This window comes from Hordeum vulgare, chromosome 3H (genome assembly GCF_904849725.1).
Source record: "Hordeum vulgare subsp. vulgare chromosome 3H, MorexV3_pseudomolecules_assembly, whole genome shotgun sequence".
Taxonomy (NCBI): domain Eukaryota; kingdom Viridiplantae; phylum Streptophyta; class Magnoliopsida; order Poales; family Poaceae; genus Hordeum; species Hordeum vulgare.
Window position 1 is genome coordinate 573,771,297 of NC_058520.1, and position 12,439 is coordinate 573,783,735.

General features: G+C 42.1%; 1 protein-coding gene across 2 annotated transcripts; it reads right to left on the bottom strand.

Moving 5' to 3' along the window:
- Window positions 1-556: 556 nt before the first annotated feature.
- On the bottom strand, window positions 557-7,880 carry LOC123445235 (dynamin-related protein 3B-like). 2 transcript variants are annotated; one of them, XM_045122198.1, is made up of 20 exons: window positions 7,305-7,880; window positions 6,302-6,584; window positions 6,179-6,207; window positions 5,977-6,078; window positions 5,370-5,438; window positions 5,230-5,289; window positions 5,020-5,133; window positions 4,799-4,847; window positions 4,588-4,697; window positions 4,403-4,495; window positions 4,122-4,214; window positions 3,865-4,002; window positions 3,480-3,590; window positions 2,599-2,706; window positions 2,458-2,500; window positions 2,171-2,319; window positions 1,937-2,083; window positions 1,453-1,505; window positions 1,231-1,330; window positions 557-1,131 (listed from the first exon to the last, which is right to left on the bottom strand). In XM_045122198.1, the coding sequence occupies exons 1-20, from the start codon at window positions 7,701-7,703 to the stop codon at window positions 937-939; spliced, it is 2,445 nt and encodes an 814-aa protein (XP_044978133.1). In that variant the 5' UTR covers window positions 7,704-7,880; the 3' UTR covers window positions 557-936. The 2 variants fall into 2 exon arrangements, with proteins under 2 accessions (XP_044978133.1, XP_044978132.1); XM_045122197.1 differs by having other exon boundaries at window positions 2,458-2,503.
- Between the last annotated feature and the right edge of the window lie 4,559 nt (window positions 7,881-12,439).

Sequence of the window (12,439 nt, forward strand, 5' to 3'; positions counted from 1 at the left end):
GGCGGGACAGACGACGAAGGCACAGGCAGCTGCGCTCTGGAACACGGCGTTCCCGTGGGCCGGCCCTGCGCTGGTCGACCTATTCTCACCGTCCCCGACGAAGCCGCCGACTAGGGTTGTCCTCGTAGTTTTAGGTATTTTTATGTTTAATTAGTGCAATGCGGATGCTTGGACTCTCGCCGGCCTTTGTGACCGGCTTTTAATGTTTAATTATACACTTATGTATTTTTTTTCTTGCACGGTCGTAAAAATGATCCAATCAGCGTTGGACGCATGCGTCGATCCATTTACGGAAACGGACGTTCGTGTCCGCCTAGCCGACCCAAACGAACAAAATCGTTGTCCGTTTGAATCGGCCCGTTAAAGGTGCTCTTAAGCCCTATTATAGGGTTCTCCAATTTAAAATGCTGATAAGGTGTAGTACATTCATTTAATCGCATGCACGGATCTATTTGGCCCCCAGAATTCCTCAAACGAGCAAATCAAAAGAAACATATCATACTATTCGATGAGCAAAAAAAAGAAACATATTCATGTAGCACAACCTCTTCGCATCTTCACACGAACCATGTCATACTTATCACGGCAAAACTAACCGTGTTCAGATACAAGTACTCGGCACTAAAACTAAAGGTTCCCATGGCTTCTTCCTGGGTTTTTAACAAAAAAGGAAACTATACCCATCACCGGTTTCATTTTAAGTCGAAATGATTGGGCAGTGATATACTGTACAGGAGGGCAACATGGCAAAAATTTGGCACCACGCCAATGCTTTCGTTGGGCGCAACACTAAAAAGAATAGCAATGGCTAGAGAAAAAAAACATATATCTATTGGGTACCGAACTGACAAACCCAAGGCGGAATCATGTGTTGCTACCAGCACATCCGCTGGCTCAAATCACTACTAATCCAGGGGATGATCGTGAAAGGTAATATCAGAATCCATTGCCACTGAAAGGTTGTTGCTGCTCCCCGGAGTGGCTTGATTTCCTAGGCCTTGTTTGCTTCGGGGTCGAATATGGTGAACTTCCATCGTAAACCCCATGGACACGTGGTAGACCCGTCGCATCAGAATCCAGGGAATAGCCTCTCTCCACTGTCTCCGCTTCAAGCGGTATCTCGTCCAAAGTCTGCATCATTGTCAAAGAAACACGGGGTGCAAAACATGTCAGATCAAGTATAGTGCATGACATAATTAGATGGAGACCTGAGCAGTTGCGGAAACATACTTTGTAGGCTTGCTGAAGGACCTTAAGGGTATCACGTATCTGCCTCCTCTTTGTAGTTATTTCATCAGGTTCTCTGAGAATGTCCCCAAAGAGCTCCTCTCTGCATTGGTGTATACGAAAATATCAATAACCATAGTATACAGCAGCAGCAGCAACTAATTCGACTCTGTTCACCGGACATTACTCAAAATTTAAGTAAAGAGTACAAAGTGCCTTCCTCACCTATAAAGGGTAGTTATGAGGAAATTATGCAGCTCCCTTTTCGTGTGATTAACCTGCAAGACAATCAATCCCTTAAAGAACTGAACTAACAAACACAAAATATCAGGTGTTTTACAGCAATCCGCCCAATGCAATCAAACTCACTAGTAAACAAATGCTTAAAGCAAGAAGGAAATTTAATCATGCTGTAAAAGTCACAATAATAAACATGCCCAACAATGTTTGATAATCCTATGGTGTTGAACATTGCTTGGCAGTAACTGAGGCCAGAACATTGCTGGGTTTAAGATTTATGTACTGCCCTTCATGTATGCTTACTATGCAATTAAGGAAATAGCGCAAAAAGATCATACACAGAAACAGTCATCATACTTATCCAAAGCAAATATAGGCCGTAAGAAACTTAAGACAAATATGTTGTGCATGCAGAAAAAAAAACTGCAGTAGGCACTCTCAAGTAAATATTGAGTTACAAGAATCTTACCAGAAAATGCATAATTGCTTTTGGTACAAAATCCTCGACATTTTTCCTTACTATATTGTAATATGACTGCAGCAGCAATTTTGTGATTGCTATTTCAAGATCCTCCTGCTCAGAATGATTTTCTGAAGGCTTGAGGACTAGCGGTGGCTGTTTCACAAGGGTCTCCATCAATCACTTAACACGTTCAAATAACACTGGTAGAAAAACTAAAAGAGCATGAATAAGATAGCTCACCTCTTTTAACTGTATTGAAGAGAATGAATGTTCCAGGTTGGGAGTAGCTGAAGCATAAGATTTGTTCGTTGAGCTACCTCTTGCTGAAGAAGGTGCACGGTCTTCGCTTGAGGTGAATATTGAGCCCCAAAACGAAGTGCTTCCACTACCTGGAAGATAAGCAGTTTAAGCAAAATGGACTAGGTGAAATTGTACTGTTCCAAAAGAACACTAAACTGACCTACTGCACTCCAATATAATAGCATATACATAATCAAAAAATACATAGCATTTGTAACACTCCTTACCTGAAGATCCTGGTCTCTCTGCCTCAGCAGCCGATCGTACCCCCTGCTAATAATGACCACAACAGCAAAGGAACATAATCTCAGAAACACTCCACCAAATCAATAGTAACCTTACTGATTAAAAATAGCGAGGCAAAAAACCTGGATCTGGTCGGTGATAACTCCATTTACACCAGTAGTTCTACCCAATAATGCACGTGCTTTTTGGGTTTTTTCAGAAGCCTGTGGCCTATCTGCATCTACTCCATCCTGCAATGTAGTACTGTTACATACTAGGGTGTACCTCAAAAAATGTGGACTGGCTCAAATTACATATGTAAATTAGTAAGAGAACATTCAGTACGTGCATAACTTAGTAAGAGAACAATCATCTGTAAATCAAATCGCTAAAACGTGCCAAAAATATAGTTTGCATGCCCAAAATCCTTATACAGCACCAGAAGTTCTAACATGTACAGTTAAGAGTTGGTGTGGTATCACGCCTTCTCCCAACAATATAAATGGCTGCATGCCCAAAATCCTTATATAGCACCAGAAGTTCTAACATGTACAGCTAGAGTTGGTGTGGTATCCACGCCTTCTCCCAACAATATAAATGGTTTGATACTGACATGTTCATGTGATGATTTGCACTGTCTTGGAGCATAACAGGGTCATCGTGAATTGCATTGAGATCATTACAATGAAAAAATCAACATAGTAGTAACTACTACTCCCTCCGTCCCAAAATAAGTGCCACAGATTTAGTACTAAGTTAGTACAAATTTTGTACTAGACCAACGACACTTATTTTGGGACAGAGGGAATATTTAAATAATTGACAGTTTAGCTATATATTGATAGGAATCTCGACATCGTATATAAGTAACACTCTGCAAGGCATCACTAATTAACTCTTTTTCTAATTCCAAGTTCTGACAGTACATGTCAGTAAGAAATGGAAGCAGTCAGATAAAAAATACTAAATTGCAAGGCACCATTTGCATAAATTACTTATCTAAAAATTTAAAAAGTATACATACCCTTCTAACCACTGTTGCAGGCAATCTAGCTGCTCTAACTTGTTGCTGTGCTTGCTCTACAGCCTTGCTGCCACCGATGAAACTTGGGTGAGATGTATTTATGTAATCGGCCTGCACAGTCAATATCATCTCAAGTAAAAAATAATGAAAACAGACCGGATATCAGTGCAAAGAAGGAATAACAAAGGGAACAAATTATTCAGAGCACAGACTCGCAATAATTTTGCAAAATAACCAGTTTTGGGGTTATTAAATAAGAGAAACAGAATTGTGGGGGTGTTTTCATCACTGTATATGGAAGCTCAAATCAAATAGGGTCAATTCTCATACGTGTTTGTTAGGATAAATAATAATTAGAATCCTGATAGGGCAAGACAGTGTTTACCTCCATCTCAATTATGTGTGCTATCATATCTTGTGCTGGCTTAAGCCCATCCCGTAGAAACTTCCCAATTACTTCATCCATGCTCCTTCTGAGTATAGGAAACTGCTGCAGCTCATTGCAAAGGCAACGGTGGCTCATCTACAGCAGAACACAAGTTAGCAAGAGAAGTAAAATATAGAAAGTTGAAAATTGTGCAAATTTAACCAAACAGATGATTCAATTTCAGGTTCCAAGATTTTACAGCTGGACTGACATACCTTAACCAGCTCCTCGTATATGAAATCTGCACACTGAAGACTTGGATCAAGCAATCTGCTGATTTGCCTGCGCACAAGGACTTCAAATGGCACCTGACAAATTTTTAGCACAAGGTATTATTATCAGCTCAACTGACCAGTACCAAACCATCTACTCCCTCTGTAAAGAAATATAAGAGCGTTTGGATCACTAAAGTAATGATGTAAACGCTCTTACATTTCTTTACGGAGGGAATACATATTAACACAATTCTTACGCAAAGGGCACAAGTGCATCATACCTCCGGTACGAACAAAGCACTCCTAGGACCAGTTGCATTCTGTATAGCCATGCGGATATCTTCATCAGTGACATCCTCGCAAGGGTCAACACCCTATAAAAGACAGATCTTAGATCTTAATGATAATGAATATGATGAATCCTACGATGTAGCATACTGGAAGATTCAGCGACGAACTTACAAACCTCTAAGCTTTTGACAAAGATTGATTGAAAAATATAGTGAATTCTTGCTCCACCAGAAAGCTCGATTGTTGATATATCTTCATTTTTTCCTTCTACCATAGACGAGAAAGCTGCAGAACACACATGTTATTTACATTTACAAATAATGACATATAGCATAACATACATGACTGAAGCGAAGGAGCCAGATAGGTCATGGTTCAGTTATTACCATCACAATATTTAGCTAGAATGTTCAAAAGCTTAGCACCTTGCCCAGCCTGCAATTACGAAACATAGGAATTGATCATCAAGGCAAAGATCAAACGAATTAACAGAAGCAAGATTGAGCAACCAGATTTTACTAGCTGTTAACCAAACCTACTCATACAAAGGTTAACAAAAGGTGTATGTTTCTTATCACATTGACCAAATAAAATTAATTCATCAGACCTTGGACTCGACTGGGTCACCATAAAAGGCATGCTCCTTAGCAATGGCTGTCAATTGAGAACTTATGCGTGCCTTCAGTCCAGGCAGAATAGTTCTTATATGTTGGACCAAGATCTGAAACCCCATAGATGTATTTTTTAGTTAAATCACAGCATAAATTTGAAAGTCATATAACATGGGCTACAACAGACATCCGCTTCACCAAAATACCTGGTTTAGCTTCTTTGCTAACTGTGGTATCCCACAGTGCTTAGCAAGACCATTGTATGCCTGCAAGGAGTTACATTTCAGAACGATGCAATAAAGAAGAACACAGAACAGAAGAAACAGTGAACTTCACTGCAGCATACCGAATGAGTACGGAAGAAACTTTCTTCTCGGATCAGAGCCTGCTTGACACTGACATCTGAATTGATATCCTACATCATTCAGCACGATATACATTAGAAAGCTAAGGAAAAAGAAAAAAATAACTTTTTGTATCACCAAAGAAGGTGCTGTGCAATAACAAAATATGTTCAAGACATTCCTACAATTAATAATTACTATCACAGCATTCGGAAACTGATCTTGGATACATATGAAATAGGTGTTAAGTTCACCATTTTTTTCTACATCACGTGTTAGGTTCACCTAAGTTAGTTAGGGTTGTTAACAACTACTCCCTCTGTCCCAAAATAACTGTCTTAACTTTGTACTAGCTCTAGTATAAATTTGTACTAAGCTTAAGACACTTATTTTGGGACGGAGGGAGTATTTATCGACAGGCAACAGTCCACAATGACACAAAATTAGTAAATTACTTCATCTGAAATTTTTTGTTACTATACAGAATGAGCACAGCGACCACAAAGTTAAGCCACTACCAAACTTGCAAAAGAAAGCAATGTCATGAAGATATTAAGTTATCGATGCATAATCCTTAAGCTAAGCAAAACATGCTGCAAACTAAAGTACCTGTTGGCTGCGGTTTACAACACCAACATAACCAAGTCGTAATGGGATGACATTTCCCAACAAAAAATTCCGGGCATCAGTGCCCCGGTCCATTATGTCCAACTGGAAGAAAACAGAAGAGCAGTAAAGATGACATTTAAAGGATGCAACCTTCTTTTTATACAATGGCATATACAGTATATTTTAAGGTTCAGGGGCAAACCTTTGTGATAACACCAATTGTTCGAGAACCTACACAAACAAAGAATCCGCCAAGTATGATTTGCATCTTAATAGAAATAATGGTCTATCAAACTAAACACATGACTTGGAGAGGCATACATACCATCAGGATCGGCTTGCCGAGCCATTTGAAGAGCATCAGAGTTTGCTAAATCTGCATTTGCTGGAGAAACAGCCAATATGATGCATGTCTTGTGCTTGATATATGACAATATCATAGTCCTTATTCTGGCCTCAATGTCAGTTGGTTGGTCACCAACTGGCACCTTAGTAATTCCAGGCAGATCGACCAAAGTGATGTTGAGAACATTTGGCGAATAGATCTTCAGACGTATCTGTCTATCTGAGACGCCCTTGTTGCCGCCAGCCTCCCTGTCCGTTTCTGCCTGCATCCGTGTTGAGATTTATTGTTAACAGGTGTTATCATCATTCTAGTTAAAACCAAGTCAGTGCACTACACGATTCTCTGCCCCAGATTATAATTCGTCAGCAGACTTTCCAGCACTTTTTTCAAACAAACACTAGAGTAATTGAACAGTATCAGCCGTTGGATCAAAGTCGCTGAATAAACAGAGCAATAATTAAATTTCCAAACAATACTACCATTGGAGGATACCGTTAAGAAGTTCAATGTTCGAACGAACAATATACCCCAGAATGCAGCAATACATAAAGGGCACTACATAAATCCAAAAGAGGGCAAATCATAGGATGTAGAAACAACCACAAGCACTAACAGAAAGCAGCATGGACCTAGCATCAGCACAACCAAATCATGATACGGCGCCAAGTTACTGGAATTACCACAATGCCTACCCAAAAGCATCATCTCCCAACCCAAGAAATCTGGTAAGGCAGCAGCAACAGCTGTGCTATAGCATATAATATACTAATCAAAAACCGCCACCAGCTTGGGCATGATTCGTCCAAACAACCACCAGCACCGCAACCAAACAATAGTCCGCACCCCAACCAATGTAATCGGCCGCAATGCAGTACTGGAGCTGTTATAGCACACTAACCGCATGACCAGATCAACCTAGGTACCATCGGGGTCCATATGCGGAGACGGACAGACCAACAGGAGGGGGTGCAAGGAGGCGGACCTGGATCTCGCGTCGGATGTCGGGGAACTCGTAGAAGCGGCGGCCGGGGTGGTGCAGGAACTCGCCCCACTCGTCCTTGTCGGCGTCGGCTGGGCGTCGCGGCTGGTGCACGAGCTGGAGGACGAGCGGGCGGCGCGTGCAGATGTCGGAGCCGCGCGGGAGGAAGTCGCGGCCGACGAGCGCCTCGAGGACGCTCGACTTGCCGCTGCTCTGGCTGCCGACGACGGCCACCTGCGGCAGGTCGATGGTGGAGCTGCTCCCCAGCTGCGAGAAGATGTCCTGCAGCTTGTTGACGATCGGGATCACCGAGGAGCCCACCACCGCCGCGGCCTCGGCCGCCGCCGCCGCCGCCGAAGACGGCGCGGACGCGGAGGCGGGGTTGTAGTGGTCGTCAGCCATGGACCCGCCTCTAGGGTTTTGGGGTGAGGGAGGGGGAGGGGGAGGGAATCCCTAGATCGAGAGGGGAGGAGCTCGGCGGCGTCCGATTTGGTTCCCCTCTCTCTCTCTCCGTGTATCTGTCTCTGGGGCTGCGGATTCGAATCGGGGGGTGTCGAGGGGGGTATCCCGTATTGGGGCGGGGTCGTGGGAAGGGGGAGGCGGGGGGCGGGCGAATTGACCTTTATAGCCCCCGTCTTCTTGGCTTAGGGAGCAAGAAGAACGTGGTTTGTTTTCGGGCATCCGATCGGGGCGATAGAATGATGGAATCGTCCGCCCGTCGTGGTCGTGCGCTTGCCGTTTACCTCGCCGTCACTCCTGCGCTTTTGCTTGCTGAAGAAGACACCGGGAACTACTAGCTGTTTTCGTTCAGATAAGCCGGTGAACACCGTTTCCGGGAGTGGTTTTAATCGTCAACAAATTATGTATACTCTAGATTATACTCTCTCCGTTCGTAAATATAAGATATTTTAGATATTTCATTATAAATTATATACGGATGTATGTAGACATATAGATATATTTCAATACGAAGGTGTATAATTTACACCTGTAATTTACTGACCATTATGCAAATTCCAGCGGGAAATGAAACTGACGGACGTGGGTCTATATTTTCTACACGTGTATTTAAAAGAGAAACGGTGATTCAAATAGGACCTTAGTGTATAGGTTCATTTATTTCGCTTCGTATGTAATACATAGTATAATCTTTAAAAGGTCTTATATTTAGAAACGGATGGAGTATTTGATTAACTGGACGATGCAAGAACGTTAGGTATGTAACTAGCAAAAGAGTCAGTGCATTGCAACGGGTAAGAAAAACACTCACTAATCTAGCAATCATGAGTCCATAGGCCCATGTCCTTTATTTCAACACATGACATCCCATCTGTATTTCTATTTACCCTTCTTCCCACGCTCGTCGACGTTGGCCTTAGTGTTCACACCATCACAACATGTTTGAATGTTGTCAATCTTAAGATGTCTCTCTCCCGACATAAAATGATTAATTCATTTTTTCTGTGAGGTTTTGACAAGGCGTGCATGCGTGATTATAGTTATTGTTTTTGTTTTCCATCCTAGTTTTGCCAAAGTGTTCATTTTCAATTCGAATCGGCATCGATATGAAGGAAAGACATCTCTCCCGACATAAAATGATTAATTCATTTTTCTGTGAGGTTTTGACAAGGCATGCATGCGTGATTATAGTTATTGTTTTTGTTTTCCATCCTAGTTTTGCCAAAGTGTTCATTTTCAATTCGAATCGGCATCGATATGAAGGAAAGACATCTCTCCCGACATAAAATGATTAATTCATTTTTCTGTGAGGTTTTGACAAGGCGTGCATGCGTGATTATAGTTATTGTTTTTGTTTTCCATCCTAGTTTTGCCAAAGTGTTCATTTTCAATTCGAATCGGCATCGATATGAAGGAAAGACATCTCTCCCGACATAAAATGATTAATTCATTTTTTCTGTGAGGTTTTGACAAGGCGTGCATGCGTGATTATAGTTATTGTTTTTGTTTTCCATCCTAGTTTTGCCAAAGTGTTCATTTTCAATTCTAATCGGCATCGATATGAAGGAAAGACATCTCTCCCGACATAAAATGATTAATTCATTTTTTCTGTGAGGTTTTGACAAGGCGTGCATGCGTGATTATAGTTATTGTTTTTGTTTTCCATCCTAGTTTTGCCAAAGTGTTCATTTTCAATTCTAATCGGCATCGATATGAAGGAAAGACATCTCTCCCGACATAAAATGATTAATTCATTTTTTCTGTGAGGTTTTGACAAGGCGTGCATGCGTGATTATAGTTATTGTTTTTGTTTTCCATCCTAGTTTTGCCAAAGTGTTCATTTTCAATTCGAATCGGCATCGATATGAAGGAAAGACATCTCTCCCGACATAAAATGATTAATTCATTTTTTCTGTGAGGTTTTGACAAGGCGTGCATGCGTGATTATAGTTATTGTTTTTGTTTTCCATCCTAGTTTTGCCAAAGTGTTCATTTTCAATTCGAATCGGCATCGATATGAAGGAAAGACTGATCATGCGCTATCGATTAAGGTTTTATCATAAATAGCATTTTTTTAAATGTTAACACGTAAAATAATATCATATTCAGATTCTACATATTTTTCTAATCAAATTTCATATATAACATGTTTAATTTGAAGTTAGCGTTAAGAAGATATGAATTATCAAAAAATCAACTAATATGTACTGCGGGTTGATTACTAGAAACTTAAGGGTGGTTTATATAAAAAAAGTATAACGGACTACAAATACATATTTTTTTATTAGTAGGTATAGATTAATTAGCAACAAGTAAAAACTGTTGTGCCTACGGAAAGTGATCGAATGGCACACCAAAACGCCCGCTGCACCCACTAACCTCAAATATGAAACTTTAAATCCATGCTAATCATGCAGATGAAACATTTATATATTATGTATAATATATTGAAACATTTATATATTATGTATATATTATGTATATATCTAAACTAAACATTTATATTTCGTTCAGATAAGCCGGTGAACACCGTTTCCGGGAGTGGTTTTAATCGCCAACAAATTATGTAGGAGCATACTCTAGATTGCTTGATTAACTGGGCGATGCAAGAATAATCGTTTAGAACATCTACAACCACAACAAGCAAACTCCGATGCGTTCATTGGTTCGTGTGACCGGACAACGCACAAAAAAAAATGTGTCACGCATGAAACCTAAAAATCCATAGTAATCATGTAGATAAAATAAATATATAGTTCGTACACGTACATATCTAAACAACTCATCTTTGAAGATGTCCGTTATCTTCGTGCCAGGCTCCGAGTAGGCAGACAATTACAACAGCTCTAGCTCATCTTCGGATATGGTAGGGGCAAAGAGCTCGTCGTCCTTCATGTAGCTGTGATGCCGGATGAAGGGTCGGTTGTCCTTCACGTAGGCCTCGTCTTGGATGGACTCGAGGATGACGGACTGCTCCACCATATCCGCCGCTTTGCGACCTCGTAATCCGTCATGGCAAAGCCCGTGACCGGCCAATCCCCCCTTGCCTTGTCCCCATCATCCCCCACCTCCTCCGGCTTTGACGAACCCGGAGGCATGCCCGCCACGAAACGAGAAGCGCGTCTGGCATGTATCCTTCAGGGGCTACAACCGGCACTCTGCCGTCAGCATCGAGTGTGTGGTGATCCGGTGCCACGCGTGGCTAGCGGTTGACGGCTTTGGAAGTGACGACGGTGAGGAGGGGAAAGGGGAGGGAATGGGGACAACTAGGGTCCGGTTGCCACTGTCTAGCATAAAATAGTTGACTTTCTCCCTGGGGCGGCACACCGGATCGGTTGCGCGCGATGTGAAGAGAAGGAGACACCCGTCGGACCAGTGGCATATCTGCGTGACCGCGTGAGCCCTTGCAGTTAGGTATAGGGAGTCTGGGCGCGTCCAGGCATCCCCATAGCCGCCCTAGTTATGGGTCAGGCATGGGAGTATTGGTCCGTCCAGACGTTTGGTCTAGATATGGCGATTCTGGTTGAGTGGTGCTTTTTTTGTTGGGGTAGTGATCGGGCAACCTAACTGGACGTGCGGCTATGAGGGGTCCAGTTGTAGATGTTCTTAGTAGTAGATCTTTTAGTGCAAGTAATAACTTTGTACATGCCCTGACATGCAAGCTACCGGGCATTCATGCGTTCCCACCTTCCTCTTGATGGCTAGAGAAAACTCTTTCCTTATGTTTGTTGGTGAGTCTATGGGTTCGCCTCCCCTCCGCTTTCACTCCCACAATCGATGGCGGGGAGGGGAATACTGATGCTTATGCTCCAGCTACTAGTTTAGGTTAGGATTTTTCTAGTCCACATATGTGCATCGTTCAGATGAATGGCGACACCTCTTCTGTGAATTTGTGTTTCAAGATCCGATTATCTTTGAGTTCGTCCATCTAAACATAATCGACGGAGCTCCGACATAAATTACTATCGCCTCGTTGGGGCTGTGAGGTTAGATCTCTCACCGTGCATGTGTGATGGCGAGATTCTCATGAGATGCTTCACATCTATGCACGGTTCAACGGCGATGGCTGCGGCTTAAGGGCACTGGTCTTTAAAGGCACGTTTACAACGACTTTTCCGGATGTCATGGACAAGGTCAAGTCGAATCCGATAGGGGAGTGGTGACAGCGATGCGTCGTTGTCTTGTTCTGACGGTGAAAATGGTCGTTTGATGGTCTAGGACATCAAAGTATCAAAAATGCACTTATATTATGGAAAACGCTTTGCTTCCACTGGCGGATCTCATGCGAGCATCTGACGGCTTGTCCGTCTGACACATATGTTGTCCAAACATTTTTTTTTCTTTCTTCAGTCAATCTACTCACTACTCACTGTACGTTAGTACGATAAGTTTCTGCAACAAGGTCTTTCTTGCAAAAATATACAACAAGACCACCGTTGGAGAAAAACTAAATTGACACGAGATCTTTGTTGTAGAAAAATAAATTGCAACAAAACCATTATTATAGGAAAAAACTGTAACAAGACCTTTGTTATAAAAAAAATGAAACTTGATATGTGTTGCAGAAAAATTCTGCAACATAACCCGTATTGCAGAATTTTTCTGCAACATGTTCGGCGTTGCAATGATAAGGCATAACGCCAGGACGCCTCAGTCGGTCAGATCGCACGGCTTGCGAG

Coding starts and splice junctions, on each gene's coding strand:
- LOC123445235 (XM_045122197.1), bottom strand. CDS start 7,703: ATGGCTGACGACCACTACAACCCCGCCTCCGCGTCCGCGCCGTCTTCG. Junction 1,506..1,936: donor AAGCAATTATGCATTTTCTG/GTAAGATTCTTG, acceptor ATTGTCTTGCAG/GTTAATCACACGAAAAGGGA. Junction 1,132..1,230: donor TCCTTCAGCAAGCCTACAAA/GTATGTTTCCGC, acceptor ACAATGATGCAG/ACTTTGGACGAGATACCGCT.